The following is a 23,837-nucleotide window of genomic DNA, read 5'->3' as shown; positions in this document are numbered from 1 at the left end:
GGGGAAACTCACAGGGGCACTGGGCCATTCACGAGTGTCACCCAGCGGCATGGCCCCGCCCCTTTTTCTCCTCCATTTCGGGCAAATTTTTCACTGACTCGAGTATAAGCCGAGGCGGCTTTTTTCAGCCCAAAAAGTGGGCTGAAAAACTAGGCTTATACTCGAGTATATACAGTATGTATTTACTGGACTTTATTTAAGAGCAATTAGAACCAATGCAAGCTAAATTGGAACAGAGACAACAACAACAAAAAAAGGAGAAAAAAAAGAAAAAGATATAAAGAAGGATATATAAATACACAGAAGTACCGTGTTTTCCCGAAAATAAGACAGGGTCTTATTTGCTTTTGACCCCCGAAATAAGCGTTTGGCCTTATTTTTGGGAAGGTCTTATTATTTTTGAGGTGCAGGAGGCGCTGTAACCTCGACTGACAGATCAGTTGATCCAGAGTGGGCCTGACGTTCTGTCCCTGTTTCTGGCACATTCCTGTCAGCCCTAACGTCGCTGGGCCTGCCGCTCTTTTTGCGGCCGCTACTAAGAGAAGGGGCGCAGTAGCTTGGGTTTGCATGAGCGGCCTCCGTGAGGCTGTTCCGTGTGGATGGCAGGTGCATGTGGGGCACGTGGGGCATGTTCCCCCCATGAAATGGTGGGGACCAGCTGCGCATGCTGTTAAATATTTTAGGAGAGGGCTTATTTTAGCGCATGAGCTCAAAAGCCCAATTGGGCTTATTATCCGGAAAGGTCTTATTTTCAGGGAAACAGGGTAGCTTCCAATATTCTTCACAGCAGTTACAGTTAACATACTTTAATATCTCTCTAAAGTAGCATTGTGACTCTCTTCTTTCTACAATCTATCCTGTGTAATCATCAAAGCCATCATTTTTTTTATTTTTATGCAAAAAATCCATAATCCAGGTTTTCAGTCACCAATAAATGTAGCTATTGACCAATCTCAAATAAAAGAAATCAGTTTGTCTGTACATACAAGACTTAGGAAAGGGTACTATAAAATAAAAAGCCAAACCTTTTAATAATAAGAATAGGCTACTGCAGGGGTGTTAAACTTGTGTCGTCACATGACGTATCACAACTTTTTTCCCCTACGCTAAAATGGGGGTAGGCATGGCCAGTGTGTGACGCATCTGGCCCGCAGCCTGTGAGTTTGACACCCCTGGGGTACTGGGATCCTCTGTACTAATAAACTATTATGGAAAATGATTATGCAGATGGTCCTCATTTAACAACCCTAATTTGGACTATTACTAATGAAGGAGTCACCAAGTGGAGAATTGCATAAGCAAAAATGTCCTTTCTTTCTGAAAGGATACCAGACTATTCAGTTTCACATCTTCTGCTTTCGCTTGTCTCCTAACCTCTTTCTCACCCTCTGGAATGCTTGAATGCCCACTTACTGTCTTCTGCACATCAAGAGCAATGCGGCGGCACCAGCAGACGGATCGGGAACTCCAGGTGTGCTTAGAGTACTTTCTTGACATCTCTTCTCTAATCTTTCTGCTCTCTGGGGAGAGAGGTTGGTGGGAGAACAAAAGTGATATCTGTAGGTACTCTCTCCTTTCTCTGGTCCTTTCCCGCTGCCAGTGCTGTTGCATTGCTTTCGATGAGCCAACGGCTTAGTCTCTTGAAATGCCTGTCCAGTCCCTCCGCTCTGCATTGAAGGTTTGCAATTTTTTTTTTATAGCAAAGGATGTCTGATTATGTTGGACCTATTTTCAGGCCTCATTGCAATACAACATTTATGTATTTGTATCTTGCCTTTATTATTTTTATAAATAACTCAAACATACCTACAAATAACTGGCAAACATACCTAATGACCCTTCTCTCTCCCCCCCCCCCCCAACAACCACCCTGTGATGTGAGTTGGGCTGAGAGTGAGTGACTTATGCCACAGCTCCATTTTCTGTACTCCACCATTCCTTCATTGGGCATTTGGGGAGGAACTTCTTGGAACAGTTTGAAAGCTGAGCAAGCTATTACACAAAAAATGTGTTTTACACAAGCCATAATTAATCAACAAGACTATCTATTTGATGGTATTGCTACCAGTGTTATCACAATTTGCAAACTATACAAATATTAATTAACTTGTTATTATATATGCAATCCAAATTGGGAACTGCAGATTTACTGCAAACCAAACTTTTCAAGCCACCTCACAGAGTTGCTGTTATGGAGAAAACAGGACGAGGAAGGAGCATGAGGTACTTTTGCTGCCTTGAGTTATTTACAAAAATAACAAAGATAGGGAATGAATGAATGAATGAATAAATAAATAAATTGGCGTTCCTTGTCATTCAAAATTGGCAAAGAGAGATCAGCCGGAGATAGCAGCACATTTGACCAGTTACGTATAGAGAATGCCAGATTGGAGATGGGAGGCTAAATATTGTTTTGGCATCTGGCTTCAGAGATGTTTATTTTCTCTCTCTAATAATTGAGTCAATACTTGGGATTCAGTACACGTTAGCTTTCGTTTACAATTCCACACCAAGGTTCGAAAAATTAACACCATTAGTTTTGGACTATGATCTGTTTTAATAACCAATTAGCAATGAAGTTTAAACTGGTATGCACACACACACAAACGTTTGTGTCTTAGGTACAAAGATATATTTCAATCAGATAGATAAAGTGTTTACAGGTGAAGGTGAAAGGTAAAGACAGTGGAAATAGTCAAAACCCTGCTTCGGCCATACTCCAACCTGTGCACATTTCATACAATGAAGCAATGTTACAAAATAACATTGCACCTGGGTGTTTAAGTCATACATTTAAGCATGGACAAAGCCTGGGTACCATTTTGTTCTTTTTGACATTGAAGATGACACTGCAATACTGTCATGAGATGTCAATTAAATCTCAATCAGTCCCCTCCCCCCCAATCAAATACTTTTAAAATGGCAATTTCTTCTCTGGTCGCAAACATTCAAGCTACATCATGAATTCTAAAGTGCAGTTAGTATGGCTTTGCTTATCCAATTTTAATAGTTGTTTCTATTTTTAATCATGCAACCAAAACACATTGATTAAAAACTGCGTTGCTGATTTTTTTAAGTGGGACATTCATGATGCAGTGGATTTATTGCACCGGTTTGCATGTAGAAATATATTATAAATATAGAATAGAATAGAATTCTCTATTGGCCAAGTGTGATTGGACACACAAGGAATTTGTCCTTGGTGCATATGCTCTCAGTGTGCATAAAAAGTCCAGATAAATTCGTCAAGAATCATAAGATACAGCACTTAATGATAGTCATAGGGTACAAATATAAATATAATATGAAAAGGCAACTGAATTAAAAAGCGGGATGAGGCTTCTGCATTGCCTTCATTCTGCTTCCCACAGGTCTCTCCCCTGGTTATTCGGGGCAAAATTCAGGAGTGTTAAGAGATATGCCATGAAACTTTCACTGATGGCTTACCTGTGACCACGGCACTTCTCTGTTGCACATTCCCAATGCAGTGCTTTTAATGCTAAACATCTTCAGTACTGTGTTTCCCCGAAAATAAGACAGGGTCTTATTTTCTTTTGACCCTCCAAATAAGGGGTTGGCCTTATTTTCGGGGAAGTCTTATTATTTTTCAGGTGCAGGAAGCAGCAAGCCCACCAGCCCCTCCCTCTCCGTCTCACCACCTGCTTGCCCTCTTGCTTGGATCCCACAATGGCCCAAGTTCTCCTTGCATCCTGGCCTTCGACTGCCCTGCTTGCTGGCCGCGGAACAGCTGACTGTGCTGCTCTGGCCTCGCGGGGGGGGCGCTCTTCCTGGCAGAATGAACGAAAACACCCCCATACACACACACACACACACACACACACACACACACTCCAAGGCAGTCACATTCCTTCACTAACTTGCTTTCCAGCTCAATTCTCTGCTCCACGTGCAGGATAAGAAAAGTACACTGTGTGTCTATGGTAAAAAAAATACCAGAAAATACCTTCCAAATTCTTGCAAAAAAAAAGAAAAGAAAAAGATCTCGCGAAGTTGGAAGTAGTCCCACAAACTACTTTTCTTGCCCTGCACATGGCAGTGGAGAATGGAGCAGGAAAGCAGGTTAGTGGAGGGATGTGCTGCCTTTGGGGGGGGGGGGTTAGGGATAACTCTCTCTCTCACACACCCACACACCAGTGGTGGGTTTCAAAATTTTTGGAACCTCTTCTGTAGGTGTGGCCTGCTTTCCGAAGAGGTGGAACCTCTTCTAACCTGTTCAGTAGATTTGACGAACCGGTTCTACCGAATAGGTGCGAACTGGTAGGAACCCACCTCTGCCACGCATCATCCTTTCCTTGGGAACTCTGCATAGACACAGAGAAGGCTTTGCGTAGAGTATTTGGGGGATGTGCGTCTGTGCTGAGATCCCAAGAAAAGAACGATTGCCAGGAAAAAAAGGGGGGCCTTCAGAACAGGATAAGAAAAAGTAAAATCTCCGTTCGCAAAAATGCCCCATTCTGATCCTTTAATGCTGCAATCCTGGAATATGCTGAAGGCTTGAAATGGGACATTTTTGTGAATGGCTTGAAAATGTGGAGGGGGATATTCCTGCCTCTCCCCCTGTTCTGAAGGTCAGCACAGACTGAAAACAGGATAAGAGACAAAAATCCCCCCTCCCCATTTTCAAGCGGTTTGCAAAAAGGCCCCATTCCATGCCTTCAATCCTGCAATCCTGGATAATGTGAAGGATCGGAATGGGGCGTTTTTGCAAATGGCTTGAAAATGGGGAGCGGGGTATTTTGTCTCTTATCCTGTTTTCAGTCTGTGCTGACCTTCAGAACAGGGGGAGAGGCAGGAATATCCTCCTCCACATTTTCAAGCCATTTGCAAAAACGCCCCATTTCGCGCCTTCAGTGTGAATATGCAGGTGAGAAGCGACCTCTTATAGGCATGAAAATCCATACACTTGGGACATCGGAAGAAGCCCTGTGAGGAGACCCGGCTGCAGAAGTGCAGGAAATCCCCCCCCCCCCCAACCTGCAGATCGTCCTTTCAAAGAGGAGTTTCACCAGGACGAAATGGTGGATGAAGGCGGTGTTTGTGTCGCCTTCATCCTGGCGAAACTCTTCTTTAAAAGGACGATCTGCAGGTCTATTTATTTATTTATTTATTTATTAGACTTATATACCGCTTCATAGGGATTTCGGCCCTCTCTAAGTGGTTTACAATTTTTTTAGCAAATTGAGTCAGCAACTTGCCCCCACAATCTGAGTCCTCAATCACCCACCTCGGAAGGATGGAAGGCTGAGTCGACCTTGAGCCGGTGAGATTTGAACCGCTGAACTGCAGATCACAGTCAGCTGAAGTGGCCTGCAGTACTGCACCCTAACCACTGCGCCACCTCGGCTCTCGAGGTGGCGCAGTGGGAGGATTTCCTGCACATCAGCAGTGGTGTCTCCTCGCAGCGCTTCTTCCGATGTCCCAGGTGTATTGATTTCCATGCCTTCTTTTCCTGTTCCATGGATGGAATTGCGAGCTGTGACTGTCACCATTATGTAAGGAGGGCATTTGGGTTGTGTTGCTTGGTCTCCGGCTTTTTTTGCAACCGCAATTGGCTGCAAAAGCAACCGGCGTTTGCTGGAGGCCTGAGTGGCACCCGCGAATCAGATGTTTTGTGAATGGAGCGGCCCAGCTGATCCGATTAAGGGGCCAAGAAACCCTGAGGTAACCGGGGAAGGGAAGGACTGCCCCCTGTTCTGGCTAAACCCACACCCCTTCACTAGGATTTATTTTCAGGGGAGGGTTTATATTTTTGCCCACCGTGAAAATCTGGCATGGCCTTAGTTTCAGGACATGTTGTATTTTGGGGGAAACACGGTAGCTGTCAGCCTCTGCTTTGCTGTTGCTTCGGCTGCCATGAAATGGGGAGGGAAGGCATGGTATTTGGGAGGGATTACTCATTGTGCTGGAGGAAGGTTCTGGAGTTCAGCTGCTGGTTGGACTACGCATGCGTGGGAGATTCCCGCCAGGACTAACGGCACCGACATTCCATCTTCGTGATGCCTTTTGAAGTTATCTCACACCTGACACTTGAGAGAATTATGATTGGACTGTAACTGTGATGCCAAGGGGTGGAGAATGGGCTATTCTATATATCAATCGCTTTCGCGCCTAAATAATCAGATTTCGCTTCGCTATGCCTTTAATCATTTATAATTAGTAAAAGTACACTTGATTTCTACATATGGAGTCTCGTGGTCTTCTTTCCTAATTATCTAATGGAGAGGTGCTGACAGTAGCTTTTGGAAAAATTCATCCTACCTGAATCTTTATGAAATGAGTACACATTTAATTGAGATCAGGACAAAACTGAGGCATCCTCCATTTTAGTTCACTCAATCTACCCAAGAGAATAGCAATAGCACTTAGACTTATATACCGCTTCATAGTGCTTTACACAGCCCTCTCTAAGTGGTTTACAGAGTCAGCCTATTGCCCCCAATAATCTGGGTCCTCATTTTATCCACCTCGGAAGGATGGAAGGCTGAGTCAACCTTGAGCCTGGTGAGATTTGAACTGCCAAATTGCATAGCCTCAGTTTTCCTGGCTATGGTCTCGAGAATACCCATTATCCTTAAAAGAACGACCAAGAAGCAATCTGAATGCAACTTCATTCCAGCTGTGTTGCTCACTCGTAACTTATAAAGCCCTTCATGGTATTGGATCTGGGTACTTGAGAGACTGCCTGCTGCCAATTACCTCCCACAGACCCATTAGATCTCACAGGGTTGGCCTCCTCCGGGTTCCGTCTACCAGCCAATGCCACCTGGCTACTACCCGGGGGAGGGCCTTCTCTGTGGCAGCTCCGGCCCTCTGGAATGAACTCCCCGCAGGGATTCGGACCCTCACCTCTCTCCAGGCCTTCCGAAAAGCCGTCAAAACCTGGCTTTGCCGGCAGGCCTGGGGGTGATGAGTTCCCTCCCCTCTCGACATGTATGGTTGTGCGACTGTTGTCTACTTTTATTGTTTGTATTTTGTCTTTTATGTTCCCCCTTTTTTCCCCCTTAAATTGTTCGCCGCCCTGAGTCCTCCCGGAGAAGGGCGGCATACAAATAATAAAATACAAAATACAAATACATACATACATACACCATCACTTTCTCCAGCAAGGAAATACACACAGACACACACACAGACACAGACACACGCACAAGCACACACCCGGTAGCAATTCAACCATCCTGTGGTTGTTTGGCTCACCTGCAAAACTGCCTCGAGTGGTTCATGTTGGGGCCTGCTTTAATATTGCCTTTTTCTGGGTCGTAGATGGTGGTTGCTCGTGCGTAAGCTCCTCCGAGGATGAAGATGAAACCATTGAGAGTGACCGCAGGAGCGTATTTGTTATCTGTCAGTGGGGAAAAAAAGCAACGTAGAGCTTGGTTACCAGGGTTGGTACTAGAATCAAGCTTCTCATTTATGCATCTCCCCCCCTCATTTATAGATCAGTCATGTTTCTTGAAATCTCCAAGGCCAGCAAAAGAAAAATGAGGAAATACTTTTGCTGCTGCTCTTATTGCCGATTGTCTTCTTCACCCCTAAACCTCTGAAAGGCACTTTTAAAAGTTCGTGGGTCTCCCCCCACTCTTAGTACACAGTGGCTGCAATCCAACAGCAATGTCACTTCCCATATCGGCACGCATCCTTGCGCCTGCAAAAAAAAACAACGTATGGCCCTGGTAAAACTGAAATGATCTGCCAAATTATTTCAGACATGGCATCGCAGCCCCTTTTTGAGACAAGAAGATTAGTTTCTAAGCAGCATAATCAGATGGTGGCTCTGATGCTAGATATTCCATATTGAAGCTTTGAGGTGAATCGATATTCTAGCCTAACCTCTTTTGATCCCTCTCTCTTCTTTTTAGCCAAATATACACAGCAGGGAACCAGAAACTGCAGATCAACTTTTCTGAACCTCCCTGACCAGCGTTTCTCAACCTTGGCAACTTGAAGATGTCCGGACTTCAACTCCCAGAATTCCCCAGCCAGCAAGTGCTGGCTGGGGAATTCTGGGAGTTGAAGTCCGGACATCTTTAAGTCGCCAAGGTTGAGAAACAATGTCCCTGACCCTGGATATACAATGGGTTACAATTCTGATCCTCTGCACTAGCCTCCTAATGGGATTTAAGGAAACATGGAAAATATTGCAATGGGGCAAATGAAAAAAAATGAAGATAGATTAAATAATGCCACAGAGAGCGTTCCGCAACCCTTTGCCCTCTGGTAGTATCCGAGTACAGCTTCTGCTGTTCGTAGCGGACGTGCAGGGCTAGCTGCCCATTTTTAAGACCTAACCTGGTCCTCCATGATCGTTGGAGCCTTAACACAAGATTTCTGCAATCCAACAGATCCTGTACAATCTACTTGTTTTCACACTTAACCTGGCATGTTATGTTACACAAAGTACACTTTTTTTTAGATCTCACTTCTAAGTGAGATTCAGGTTAGCAAAATAGAGGCAGCTCTGTTTATTATGCATGTTAGCATCCATTCTTTTCCATGTTGTTTGCGTACTTCCTCATGAGAATAATTGAAAAGGCTTAAGAAAGCATTTCCCCCTGATTGCTGTTCACCTTAAACTTTTGTTTGTTTGTTTGCTCGTATAAAGTATGAATAATGGAACTGACTTGGAACCAACTAGGATTCAGCTGACCTCTTACAATCAGGTTACATGTTAGAATTTTGTATAAACAATATACGCCTGTGCTTTAATAATAGCCATATGCTTTGGGGAAGACAGATGTAAGCACATCATCTTTTCATATTTAGTTCCCAGTGCACGGTAGATTTATATGGGGGCATGAAAGGATTTGCCCTCCACCCGTCCACAAAAATCTCTGCCTAAAATTCATTTTTTTAAAAAAATCTCTTTCTCCTGCTCACCTATGTATCATTAACTTTAGGTGTTAATTCTCCCAAAGCAGAGAAAGAAAAAGTTAAAATGATAATACCCAAACTAGATCATGTACACTGCATCAATAATGCCATTCTTTAATACAGTCTTTTGAAATCTGGTATTCTTTGACAATGTTTATTTTCTTCTCCTATCACTCCTATCACTTGAGAGACCGCCTCCTGCCAATTACCCCCCTATGACCAATTAGATCCCACCGATTAGGCCTCCTCCGGGTTCCATCAGCTAGCCAGTGTTGACTGTCGACCCCCCGGGGGAGGGCCTTCTCTGTGGCTGCTCCGGCCCTCTGGAACGATCTCCCCATGTAGATTCGGACCCTCACCACCCTTCAGGCTTTCCGCAAAGCCGTTAAGACCTGGCTGTTCCGGCAGGCCTGGGGCTGATGAGTTCCCAGCCCCACTCGAATTGTTGCGGCTGTTGAGGAGTTTTAAATTTGTTTTTTGTAATTGTTTTGTCTTGTTTGTGTTGTGTACGACCCCCTTTCCCTATGAGTTTGTTAGCCGCCCTGAGTCCCCTTGGGAATAGGGCGGCATACAAGTTTAATAAACCATAAACCATAAACCAACCAACCACTCCTAGCCAGGACTGGAGTCTAACACTTCTGTAGAAGTACTAGGTCAGGGATGTCAAACTCAAGACTTGCGGGCCGGATTCGGTCCATGGGATGTTTAGATCTGGGCCGTGGGCCGTGCACAGAAATAGCAAAGGACCAGCCTGAGTTGCCTCTGCTAATAAAAACAGGGTGCAGCCCCCCCCCCCACACGAGGGCTGCGCCATGCCCCATTTTCAGCCTGGAGGGCCTCCTGCAGCACCTTGCCAGTGAAAACATTTGGGCCGGTAGGGTGCTGCAGGAGATGTCCATCCTCTCTGCTGTCCGTCCTGTGTCCCCCTGGCCTGCAGAGGACAATTACAATGCTGATCCAGCCCTTGAAGAAATCCCGTTTGACACCCCTGTACTAGGTGGATAAATCCTACTTTTAACTACCCTTTTAGGTATGGGGAAGCCAATTGTCCAAACAGATTAAATGCAAGTCATTTGTCTGCCTTTTCTTGAAGGCAACATTCCTTCGGGTAGATACTACCAAGTATTGTGACTTCTGTTACTTGAAAATTAAAATGTGGTTATTGCTACTGACGCAACGTATTATTTGGAAGTGTCCTTCCCATACATGCTGATCACATTTCCTTGGCTCCTTGCATGGGACTATTACTTTGCAAAATATGTATTAATCTAATAAAGAAACATTAACTCAAAAGCCCAGAGGTTGTATTAAGGCAGAAATATAAGCTCCCCAGGAGGCTAATGCCCTGCTGTGGATATCACCTTGTGGTATAAATGAATGTCCTACTTTGAGGTTTTAATAGCAGAGTTCTGCTTTTGTTTCTTCTGAAGAGTCAGCAGTTTCTCAGATCTCCTGCAGAAGAATCAGCATTATATTATTGTGTGCTTTCTTACCCCCACCCCTAGAGTATACGTTTATTGTATTTTTAATGACCCATCAAATATAGCTACAATTGCTTATTATTTTTTTGAACCAAGCTCTGTTTTGAAATTTCGGAAGGAGTGAGAAGGAATCAAGCCTCACTTACTGGTTTTAGGGAGAGGAAGATTGTGTAAGTGGTCACTGATCTAGGTTTTCAGATTGTCCTATTGAGCTGTGGGTGCCTGTCAACACTTCAGTGATCACTTTATCTTAAAAAAGGGAAGGGACCAGAGGTGGTATTCAGGAGGTTCTGACCAGTTCTGGAGAACCGGTAGCAGAAATTTTGAGTAGTTCGGAGAACCGGTAAATACCACCTCTGACTGGCCCCGCCCCTATCTATTCCCTGCCTTCCGAGTCCCAGCTGATCAGGAGGAAATGGGGATTTTTCAGTAACGTTCCCCTAGAGTGGGGTGGGAATTGAGATTTTACAGTATCCTTCCCCTGTCTGCCCATCAAGCCATGCCCACAGAACTGGAAGTAAAATTGTTTGAATCCAATCACTGGAAGGGATGAACATTTTAAATCAGTAGATCGCTCACCTGGCCTTCTCAATGGATAGTTTTTGGGGACCATTATATTAATTATCCCCTCCAGCTACCCTAAGCAAACACCCTCAGTTTTGGGTGGCAACAATTCTGTCCTTTGTTTGTCTGTAGCAATAGATAATATTGCAGCATAACTAAATATCTTTTATTTGATCCATAAAAGACTAGAATTTTATAATAGAATAGAATAGAATAGAATAGAATAAGTTTATTTATAGGCCGCCCTTTTCCCTGAGGGGACTCAGGGCGGCTAACAACTTATATGGGAGGGGGAACATACAATGACATATAACACAATGTATAATTAAAATCGAGCAACATTCATTCAGCATTCGGGTGGGGGCGGATTATACTCTTTACCCCCAGGCCTGACAGGATAGCCAGATCTTGAGGGCTGTGCGGAAGGTCTGAAGGGTGGTGAGGGTACGAATCTCCACGGGGAGATCGTTCCAGAGGGTCGGAGCTGCTACTGAAAAGGCTCTCCTCCGCGTAGTTGCCAGCCGGCACTGGCTGGCAGATGGCACTCGGAGGAGGCCTAATCTGTGAGATCTGATGGGTCGAGAGGAGGTAATTGGTAGGAGGCGGTCTCTCAAGTAATAATAAAATCAGAATCAGAACAGATCACATCTCCAAATGTCAAGCCTTTGTCAACCAAGCGGTTGATGGATCAAGAGGCAGTGTTCGAGGTTACACCATTAATAATAAAAACTAATATTTTAAAAATATTGAAAAAATAGTATGTGAAAAAGGGTAGTGACTATAAATTGAATTAGAAGATACGTCTCTGCATAAAGACAGAATGACATTGGATAATCAATACTGTCTTTCACAAGATACTACCTGTCAATCATGTTGCTGCCGTTCTTCAGGTTGACTATTTGTGAATCTGAACATATGGGGTCTGTCTTGCACAACAGTTTTGAAGTCCACTCTATTAAGTATATTGACTACATTGAATACGGAATAAAGCGAGCAGAGTTTTCATCATGTCCCTCAATTGCACCTACCTCCATACACCAAGTTACCTCTTTGCAGTACAAGTGGGAGGAAGGCTGGGTTGTGTAAATTCACAGGTGACCATTTGGAGAACTATAATCACAGGCAAATGATTAGTTCTTCTTCTTTGGGGTATTTGGGGTTCACGCATGTAGATCATGATAGGATAGAAGATAGTCCTGCCAAAAGCTGACACCATCTTGGATCAAAGATCTAGATTAGACTGATCCTTGAAGGCCAGTCTTTGGGACCAAACTATAGTTCAAGATAAGCAAAGAGAATATACTGTATTTCTCATTAAAAAGTTGCCACAGAAGTCGCTGCTGGTCAAAATTCAGGTCTGACACCGGAGGGTATTTGCTAGAATTTGATAATGAACTAACACTGAAGAATTCGGATATTCTGTAGCTATATCTATATCTATCCATCCATGCATCCATCCGCAAATGCACACACATACTATAAACCCACACAGAAATCTCCAGATTATTTCAAGGTATATGAAAAAGCATTGGCAAAACCAATTCTTGACAGAGGCACAAATTGGAAACGTCCCTTGGTAAAAAGAAAACATCCAAATGAGCACTTATCCTAATGAAAGAGAAGGTAAGGATAGTAGGGAGCAAAGATATTTGTTCCGTTACACTTGTCTAAGAAATTGACAAGAAAAGCTACCTTAGAGAAAACTACTCAAGGGACTCAAAGCGCATCATGGAAAGAACAACAGACTCCCCAAAGTGGAAAGAGGATGAAGCATTAAAAAAATATGAGTCTTTGAAATGGAAATGCAGGTCCATATTCCAAACAGAGAGTTTGTGCACCATTACGTTCTGATAGTTACCAGTGCCATGATATATGATGAATAGAGTTAGTTGCTTTAGGAGCTGGATGCATTCCTCATGACCTCATCAGAGAATGGAACCAAAGTTAGTCCCCCTGTGGCTTTCAAGGTGCAACAAGAATGCAATTCAGACTGACTTGTGGAATCCTAGGATTGGAAGCTGCAGCAGGATTATCCTGCACTTCTGCAACTGAAAGGCATCATTAGAGAGTTGCAACTTATAAAGGGATAAGGAGCAAATGTAACAACTATTTGCTTAAACATTTACTACATACTTTGGATGCCTTTATCAAGGTGCCCCTAAATCAGGAGTGTCAAACTCGATTTCATTGAGGGCCGCATCAGGGTTGTGTTTAACCTTGTGGTGCCTGGGGGGGGGCGTAGACAGGTTGGGCATGGTCACCTTGACGTCACTTGTTTTGAGGGTGCCTGTGGTGGCCCAAATGCTCTGCCAGCAAAAACAGGCTCCCAAGCTCTGTTTTTGGCTGGGACGGCCTCCTACAACCCTCTGCCAGTGAAAATGGAGTTTCGTTTTTGCTGGCAGAGGCATTGTGGGCTGGTCCTTCGCTGTTTCTAGGGCGGCGTCATGGGCCACATGTAAGCATCCCACCGGCCGGATCTGGCCCACAGGCCTTGAGTTTGGCATCCCTTCCCTAAACTGATTACAGGGACAAGGATTCAAGGAATCCAATGATGGGCAGTCACCAGAGGTGGTATTCAGCCCGTTCTGACAGGTTCTGGAGAACCGGTAGCGTAAATTTTGAGTAGTTCAGAGAACCGGCAAATAGGATGGCCCCACACCTGCTTCTTCCCCAGCTGATCTTATTTTGTTGCCCTGAATAGGAGAACGGAGCTGGAAAGCAGGTTAGTGGGATGGGAAGGGACTGGGGATTTTGCAGTAACCTTCCCCCAGGAGTGGGGAGGGACTGGGGATTTTGCATTATCCTTCCCCTGCCCTGCCCACAGAACCAGTAGTAAACATTTTTGAATCCCACCATTGGCAGTCACCATATGAAAATAAGCTTCTATCAAACCTATGAAAGGAAATGTATGTTCCTAAGTAAGAAAGTTAAGGATTATAGTGAGGAAAAGCATACAAATCTCAGTATCTGAAGGTAAGCAGTGATATTTCTTGGCATTACTTCCCACAACAGCACCCAGCTGGGAAAACTAGGGCGGGGGAGGGCTGCCTAAGAGATGAGGGTAAAATAACAGCAATAAAGCATTCCTGAGAGACAACAGAGAGATCACACAAAGAATCCCAGGCATGAAAGAAATAGGAAAGGCTTACAAATCTATAGCAAAGAAGAATCTTATGACCGAGTATTCCTATCCCTGATAATCTGCACGGCAAAATGAGACCTGAGCAGTGAATCAAATCATCAGTGACTGTTTCTAGAGTTCAGACAATTGTCAAGAACTCCTGCTGTTCCTTGAAGCCAGGCACACTGGGTGCCTACAGTGACTGAATTAGTGACATGTTCTAGCAAAGCTAACATGCACAATCCCCAAAACAATGCATGCAAGAGGTGAGGAAGAGGAAGGAAAAATTAACATCGAACAAAACCCCAAAGGAATAGGGCAGCCTGTGCAAACTAGCACTTGTATATTTCCTTTATTCTTCCCTATTCAACGGGAGAGAGACGACTACCCATTTTGCTATCCTACAATTTCAGGTAATAGGAAGTTACCCATATGTTTCTACTGCATGCTTTCCAATTTATTACCAATCCAACCTATGCTGTGTCGGTGTAAATTTCATCACTTGGAATTTTGCTTTTGTTACTGTAAGTTCTACCAGGAATATTTTGATCACCGAACCGCACTATCTCCTCCTTCTCCCCCAATTTATATAGAAAACAGGCAAAAAAAAATAAAAAAATAAAGAGCATTCGCTAGAGAGCAACAAATAAAAATAAGAAGACTGTAGAAAAGAACATTTTGTAAAGAAATTGAATTTTTGTGAGTAGCAGTGTTTGTAATGAAAGTCAGGTACAATTCATGGAATCGTTTTTAAAAAAAATACACAGCAACAATGATATTTTTCTGAAAACTCTGCTTGCTTAGATAAAGGATATTCTACTGCTAAGACAGATTCGGCAAATGCTTGCTGTATTTCTGTTTATCTGTATCTAGGGGTGGGTTCCAGCTGCTGCTACTGGCGGTTTGCTCAGGGCTGCGCTGTGCATGTGCAGCACTAAAAAAATGCTTCTGCGCATTTTCAGAAGCAAAACACAAGATGGCGGCGCCTATTGCACCGCCGAGAGAACTGGTTCGGGGGCATGGCAGGCCAAGTTACTACATATTTGGCCGAACCGGTAGGAACCCATCTCTGGATGTATCCCCTCTTCAACAGAAGTGCAAATAAAGCCTGACAGAATCTGGAATTCCCCACCTCTTTTTTTTTTATTTTGAAGAAACAAGAAGAACATGCTTCTGTCTATAAAACATATCCAGCTTCTAACATATGTAAAGAACGCAGGCGGGAATTTTGTATTATTCAAAGTGCACATCTATTCAAAAAAGAGGAAGGATATCTTTGTGTATTTTGTAGTAATGAATCTCGGGTTAGAAGCTTACCCCTGAGTCGGAAAGGTTTAAGGTTTAAGGTTTATTAACATTTATAGGCCGCCCTTTTCCCTGAGGGGACTCAGGGCGGCTTACATAAGATCAGGGGAGGGAAATACAAACAGTGACGTAGACAAACATAGAGTAAAATAATGAGCAACATTCATTCATCATTCGGGAGGGGCGATTATCTTTGTCCCCAGGCCTGACGGGCTAGCCAGGTCTTAAGGGCTATGCGGAAGGCCTGGACGGTGGTGAGAGTACGAATCTCCACAGGGAGCTCGTTCCAAAGGGTCGGAGCTACTACTGAAAAGGCTCTCCTCCTTGTAGTTGCCAGCCGGCACTGGCTGGCAGATGGAATTCGGAGGAGGCCCAATCTGTGAGATCTAATTGGTCGCAGGGAGGTAATTGGCAGAAGGCGGTCTCTCAAGTACGCAGATCCACTACCATGGAGGGCTTTATGGGTGACTAGTAGCACCTTGAAGCGCACCCGGAGATCGACAGGTAGCCAGCGCAGCTCGCGGAGGATAGGTGTTATGTGGGTGAACCGAGGTGCACCCACGATCACTCGCGCGGCCGCGTTCTGGACTAGCTGAAGTCGCCGGATGCTCTTCAAGGGCAGCCCCATGTAGAGCACATTGCAGTATTCCAGCCTAGAGGTCACAAGGGCCCGAGTGACTGTTGTGAGAGCCTCCCGATTCAGGTAGGGTCGCAACTGGCGCACCAGGCGCACCAGGCGAACCTGGGCAAATTCCCCCCTGGTCACAGCCGTCAGGTGGTGGTCAAAGGATAGCTGTGGATCCAGGAGGACTCCCAAGTTGCGAACCCTCTCTGAGGGGTGTAAGATTTGACCCCCCAGCCTGAGTGATGGAGTACTGGTCGAATTGTTGGGAGGGAAGCACAACAGCCACTCGGTCTTTTCCGGGTTGAGTACAAGCTTGTTAGGAAAGGCTAAATAGGTTACAGAAATAGTAATTATTGCTCATGGGGAATTCCAGTGAGATCAAACCTTCATAATGAAAAAAGTGCAAGATCTATTAGAAGAACAAATAGCTAAATTTAGAGTTTAATTCGGAACTCATCCTTGCCTATGAAGTATGGACGATCTCTCAAAGCTGAACTAAAGCAGTGTTATTATTTCAAAGCCTGGTAATCCCACATTAAAATATTAGATTTTTTAAAAATATAACTTTATTTTATAACTTTATTATAAGCTATGTTATTAGTGCCCCCCCCAATGCTACAGAACAGAAGAATAGCATTATTATTTCATCATTGACACTCAGAGTCAAAAGGTGCGAAGATATCTTTGTCTGGATTTGCTTATAAAAACATTTGGTAAATTTATCCAACGAATGGCTATTGGACTGAGAAAATCCCGCTGTTGGGACACAGGCTGACAGATGGGAGAATACAACTTAAAATTAGCTAAATCTGATTACTTTAATTTGTAATAGATATAGCTGAATAATAATTAACATTGATGGTAATGTATATAATATGGAATTGGATAATAGACTGAAGAATACAATTGAAATCTAGCTAAACCTAATTGCTCTCTTTGTAACAGATATAGATGAATAATAACTGATATTGATAATGTATATAATGTGGAGTTGATATGATATATAACAATTGGATATGAGAAAATATCTTTGAATTATACATAAAGAGTATTAACTACAACAATTATTACTATTATAAAAACTAAATAAAATACATACAATCAAATGTTAATCAATACTGGGAAAATGTTATGATATATGATATAATTAAATATTATAGATGTTCAGCTAAAATAGGATATGAAGATCTGATGCTAATAGAGGATTTTACAAGCAAGTAAAATGAAAGGTCAGCATGTGCTATGGATTAACTCTTTTGCATAGTTAAGGATGAAGGATGTTTAAATAACTATAGGTAATTAAAACTGAAGGTATAATGATGTTAATATGGTAAACATTTGAGTCAAGATATTTGAATTAATATGAGTTAATGGAAGAGAAGCACCAAAGCATGTGGTAACCAGCTGATATACTTTTTTTTTTTTATAATAGATACCTGTGTTTTGTTTTTCTTTCCTGCCTTGTCCTTTGTAGTTTTTGTCTTTTTTTCTTTTATTTTTTTTTTGCCTTTTCTTTTTTTCTTTTTCTTTTCCCCACTGGTGTGGGCAGGTATTGTTTAAGATTATTATTTGTATTAACATTTTTAAATAATAAGTACAGTTAAATAAAAATGGATATATAATAATGCTTGAGGTAATATGAGTTTTGTTTGTTGATTGTGGAGGATCTATAATCGATTGATACATTTTCTACAGATGTAAAGAAAGATGCTGTACTTGTTTTAATTAAAATTAAAAAATATTTATTAAAAAAAAGAAAAAAAAAAGAACAGAAGAATAAAGATTTAGGGTGTTCATAGATTGAAGTATAAAATAAAAAAGTATTAAGTGAAATTAAAGATAAAACACGAAGTGCAATAACTTTAATTGCATTCCAATTGCAGATTAGGAAACTATCCAGGCAAAGTTGCTATACATTTTAATTTTTCTATGTCTGCATGTTGAGATAGTAACTCTTTGTATTAACATTTTAATTTTATTCACAATGTTAAAATACAAACTCCAAAAAAGGGGGAAAATGCAAAAACAAAGCAAAGCTAAGCCGTGCCCGATTAAACCGTGTCACTGACGTCATCAACAGGGCGACAACAGCCAGCGCGGAGAAAGAAGGGCGCTTTAAATAGCGCTTTGAAAGCAAGCCGATTCAACTTAAGGTAAGGGTTAAGTTTAGGGTTAGCTTTAGGGTTAGGTTTAGGGTTAGGTTAAGGGTTAGGGTTAGGTTTAGGGTTAGGTTAAGGGTTAGGATTAGGATTAGGTTTAGGGTTAGGTTAAGGGTTAGGTTTAGGGTTAGGTTTAGGGGGGTTAGGTTTAGGTTTAGGGGTTAATTTTAGGTTTAGGGTTTACAGCGTGCTTCTGTCTCCGCGCTGTTGTCGCCCTGTTGATGATGTCAGCGACGCGGTTTAGTCGTGCACGGTTTTGTGGTGGAACCGGCACATTTATAGCTTGCATGTCCTGTAATTAAATACTTAGGGGAATTATATCCACAATAATATACACTAAAACAACTTTCTACATCCTCCCCTTTTCCTTCATTATTTATTAGGGATGTCTTTTTTTTTATTTAAAAAAACCCCCAATCTTTAATTGTGCCCCAATCACCTGTAATTCATCTCTAGAATGAAGTCTTTTGCTATTCAGGCTCAATTTTGTCATGGCAGAAATAGCTGGGGAGAGTTTGGATTTATTAGAAAGACTAATCCCAAAAATTAGACATGTAAACTTTATTTACAAATGTTGGCAGACCATTAATTTTTTTTCTAAATGGCTGGTTTGAGGCTAGCTCAGCTGTCATTATGAAAATTAATATTTTAGAGAGGTTCACGTGCCAATGTTTCTAAGTTAAGGCAAGACAGCTAGAGATTACCAGGTCAGGGAAAGTTGTCCATGTGAGAATATATTGCGTGAAATGGAACAGCTTAGTATTCAGATCTATTTCAATCCTACGCTTTATCTGCTCTATTCTATATTTGTGCTTGCAACTACTAATAAAGTTTGCAGATTCAGCTATTTGTTTATTTACTCATGTTGCATTTTGCAATTCTAATTATTTGCATTTTGTCTTAAAGTGATATGCTTGTTTTATATGTATGGGGCACTATAAACATATGCAAAAGTCAGATGAAATATTTTGAAATACAAACAACTACTTAATATGGCTAATCTTTCTGCCGAAATAGGTTATGACCTTCATCATGCTAATACCTCACACTATTAATTCTTACACAGACCATGCTTAGGGTCACTATAATTCATTCTAAGTAATAACTGAATCTGTATCTGTGATGTTTCATATATAGATGTTTAAGTCCTCTGCTGGTTTGATGGATCTGTGCTTCAGGAATTGCGTTAAAGAATCATAGAATTGGACGTGGTCTAAGAGGTCATCGGGTGCAATCCTACTTGGTGCAAGATTGTTCAAGCATTTCAAGTTTTGTTTAAAGAGTTCTCATGGGGAACATATCACTTCACGAGAGAGTCTATTCCACAGGAGATTGATTATTCATTAGACTGCTAAAGAGAATTAAGTACACATTTTCTTCTAGCAACAACTGAGCCACAAGAGTGGCTTGCTACTGATTCATTTGCAGGCCTGTATGATATACACTAGTTCAATGCAGGAAGTCCTTGTTCAGCGACCACAGTTAGGATCAGGAACTTGGTTGTTAAATGAAGCAGTTTGTCAAACCTGGCTGAAGCCATCTTGGAGCTTCAATGTTACCAAACTGGAGCGAACGATAGAGAGCGGGGTTTAGAGATAGCTGGGGCTGTGTAGTCAAAATAAAATACTTTCCCCTGGGAACCAAGGACGTTCTCACTCATGGCTAGAGTAAGGAGGAGTGATGTCACCAGACCTTCAGAGGCTGCCATGTGACTGATTGTTTGGGTAATAAATTTACTTTTTCACCATTGTTTAACTATGAACACTAAATGAGGCAGTTGCTAAACATGGACCGCCTGTATAGTAAAAAAAGCTTTCCTATCCTGTGCAATCAGTCTAGGTTAGTCCCAAAATTTCTCATCATTATTATACTACCATGAGTAGCAACCAGAAAAATGCACTTCAACTTTGCATTTGTGAAATATTTTAGCCCTTCCAAACAAAAGTAGTGTATACTAATCAATAATTATCTTAACTATGATTTTGCAAGCCTATTATTTTCTTAAAATCTTTAAAAGACTTGATCAGCTCTTACAAAGAACAATTTGCAGTGTGTGTGTGTGTGTATGTGTGTGTGTGTGTGTGAAGGATTCCTATTGATATTCTATGGACTGTTATTGAGATAAGACTTAAACATTGCTTCCTTCTTGCCCCCAAATAAAAATCTGAAGCTTAATAGGACATAAGAACTACTTTGAATAATGAAGTTCTCACTTGTGTTTTAGCAACAAGGACTGGTTGCATTGTCAAAAGGATTCTAAAAATAAACTAAGAAAGAGCACTCCAGTTGTCTTTTTACCAGATTGCCATTTAGTGAAGTCAACTTGGGCTGACCTCATATCACATCAGGACAATGATCCAGAAGAAATCTCAAGACCAAAACAGACCACCAGGATTACTTTACTATCTTGTTTTGGCTGCAGAATAGGAATTCGCTGAAGCAAAAAGGGGAAACTGAACCTATTAACAATGTAAACTCTTGAGGATGCAAAAAACAATAACAACATCCCACCTGTATGTATTTCAAATGACAATTGAATATAAAACACTTTTCATGCACAGTAACTTTAGGAAAAAGGCAGCAAGGCAGATGGATAATCTCTAAAGCACGTTTAAAAGCACTATGGAAAATTTGTGACTGAACCCCTCATTTCAGAAGATTTTCCTTTTCCCTCAAATACTGTCATGGTTTTAGACTCAATTGTAAATGGTAACAAATGTTGAGTAAGGGAATTTGTCTTATCCATACAAGTATCTGCTCAATTATCTCTACAAGTATCTACTCCAATTTTTTTAACATCATAATGAAATCTATACTCTCCATTTCTTTAAAAACTGTCACTCAAACATTCTATTTTTAGACCAAATCAAAATAACAACAGCTTCAATTAATATTCCTCCTTGATGATTATGTAGACATTTGTCAATTAGCTACTTTTATTTGAGGAAGCATACAAGTCCTTTCCTAACACTTTTTTCCGAGGGCACTATTTGCAAATGCAGAGTATGAGTGTGTCTCCCCCCCCGCCCCCGACTGCATGGATTGGCACTGTAATAGATCTAGGTCAGGGGTGTCAAACTGGTGGCCCGTGGGCCAAATGCGTCACACGCATTTTCTGTTCACGGAGCTGGGCCACGTCTGCCCCAGCTCCGTGAACAGAAAAAAAAGTCACTAAACGTCACATGACGGCAACACGAAGCCGCAAGATTGACACCTGTGGTCTCTAGGGTATTAATTACTTTTGTAGGGGGTGGAGTTTTCTTTGCATAATGTATTAAGTTTTGCCATTTTGTTAAGAGTACAGGAAAACCTCATAACATCGTTCAGCAGATTCTAGGAATAGAAAGAGTTAGGGAATGAGATGGCTTGCCCTGCTCTAATGCACCAACTTGATTACCAGTGGTTAATGTCTTCCTGCTGGGTATTTCATGGTACATCATATGCATGTCATGTCATGTTTTGTTGAACACTAACAGCAGCGAAGGAACAGCGGCAATGTTACACCCATAAATCAGTGCTACAAGGAAGTCCTGAATTATTTCTTCTACAATGGCCAAGGGAAACATAACAATATGTTTATTGTTTAAGGTGGAGGGAGGGTTTTCAGCGTGCTAACCAGCTCCATTAGCCTAACTAACGAGAAGTTTCGTAAACGTAGAAAATGATACTTTCTTAATTATTTGCTGTAAATACATTAAAATTTGAATTCGTTGTCAATAAATCAACAGCATGCGCATCGCTCCTTCCCCATCTTCAAGTTAAAACTGGAAGCATGTTACTTTTACCTATCATTGGTGACTCTATAAAACTCCATGCATTCGTCTGTGGAATATATGACTGCAGGACTCCAGCAGCTCGACCAGCTTCATTCACGCCTCCAAAAACATAGATCTTTCCACCACAAACAGTTGCAGCTGCAGAATGCACCGCCTTTGGCAAAGGAGCAACTGTCTCCCACTGATTGGTGATGGTGTCATACCTAGAACGAAGACAGATGAATAAACCTAGATGCTAGAGAGATGAATCTTCAGCTGTCAAGAAAACAACTTCATAAATGTATTTTCTAGTCTCATTGATAATGCATCCAGTTGACAATTACTGTATTTTCCCCAAACAAACCTGATTCTATCTATCAACAAAAATGGAAATATATGTATAAATTTATATATATATATATATATATATATATATATATATATATATATATATATATATATATATATATGATAGATAGATTGATAGATAGATAGATAGATAGAAAGATAGATAGATGATAGATAGATAGATAGATGATAGATAGATAGATAGATGATAGATAGATGATATATAGATAGATAGTTGATAGATAGATAGATAGTTGATAGATAGATAGATAGATAGATAGATAGAATTCTTGTTCATTGCCCAACTATCTGATTCTTCAACTTAACATTTTTAATGTCAGCTGAATCCAATTCTTGAGATTAGAGTCTTCCAATCCCAAAATAAATGTCTGCACTTGACACCAACAAATAAACATATAAAAGGATAAAACCACCCATAACTGAATTAAGAAGTACAAATTGCCTATAAAGTAACCATTTCGTAAAATTAACTATTCCCCATCACGTATATCAATAATTTTCTTCCTGATGCACAATTCTCTCTCATATATAATAGCAAAATAAAAGCACACATTCCGTTCCCTCTTTCTAGCAGAAACTAAAAAATAAAATAAAATAAAATCCTGGAATCCTTTGCCATTGGGGAAAAAAGAAGAAGTTAAGTAAAGAGAGATAAGCTCTGTTTAGGTCTATTAAAAAGAGTTAAATTCACTAGGCAGACACAAACAAGAGACAATCATCCAATGGATCCCGGCTATGCGACAGGAAGGCCCATATTCATTTCCATCTCATATCAATTCCTTTCTTTTCAATAGTTTCTTCTGTTCTTATCAAGAAGCCCTTCTACCATTTTAAGGCAGGCAGTGATAGCGACAGCTAGTGAATGAGCAGAAGAGAAAACGAAAGTTATTCTCTCTATATGCCTCTCAAATCTAATTATATCTTTTGACTAAAATAATCCAGGATTCCTTTGTCAAGATGTCTCTTATTAATTAACTTCAGTTAATTAGAACAGAAGAGATAATCCTTGCAAATCAGTGCAGTGATATCTAGCAGCAACTAGAGGAAAGCAAATGCCACACTTCAATTGTTTAGCTTGAAGATCATCTGCTTTTCAGACATAACATAGTATGATAACTCTTGGCCTCCGTTATTGAATGTTAAATTTATTAAATATTTTGGGAACATGGAAGTTGTCTCGGTTTAATGTTCACTGTGTAAATAAAGGTGCCCCATTTTATCGTAACACACTGAAAATCTAGGATGTTAACACTCCAGCCTTCTTCCCTTATCTCAAAGCAGATTAAGTATATGCATCAGAGTGCTAAATTAGTTCTAAGGTCACTGGTATAAATTTAATCAAGCTGCTGACCATAAAGATGTACAGTTAATAAACCATAGATGAAGATTCATTTTGAACAGTATCACCAGTTCACACACCTATTTTTAAAGCTAAAATGGTAGCAATCAAAATAAACTGGCAGATAAAAAAAAAAGAGAGTTATCGTGGTTATACACTGCCACGGAACGCAGCCTAGCCAGTTCAGTATCAAATTTTTGACTCTTAATAGTGGGAGACACAAACTG

At 41.3% G+C, this 23,837-nt stretch overlaps 1 protein-coding gene across 1 annotated transcript in view; it reads right to left on the bottom strand.

The window, feature by feature from the left end:
- The window catches only part of KLHL29 (kelch like family member 29), a 358,553-nt gene that overhangs the window by 12,283 nt on the left and 322,433 nt on the right, over nt 1-23,837 (bottom strand). Inside the window, exons 11-12 of the mRNA XM_032212530.1 lie at nt 21,933-22,126; nt 7,219-7,363 (exon numbers count right to left, since the gene is read on the bottom strand). Of these exons, the coding sequence (XP_032068421.1) occupies nt 7,219-7,363; nt 21,933-22,126 (339 nt within the window). The remainder of the gene's footprint in view (nt 1-7,218; nt 7,364-21,932; nt 22,127-23,837) is intronic.

This window comes from Thamnophis elegans, chromosome 3 (genome assembly GCF_009769535.1).
Source record: "Thamnophis elegans isolate rThaEle1 chromosome 3, rThaEle1.pri, whole genome shotgun sequence".
In the NCBI taxonomy this organism is placed as follows: domain Eukaryota; kingdom Metazoa; phylum Chordata; class Lepidosauria; order Squamata; family Colubridae; genus Thamnophis; species Thamnophis elegans.
Note: the sequence above shows the minus strand (reverse complement) of the source record. Positions and strands in the feature narration are given on the sequence as shown.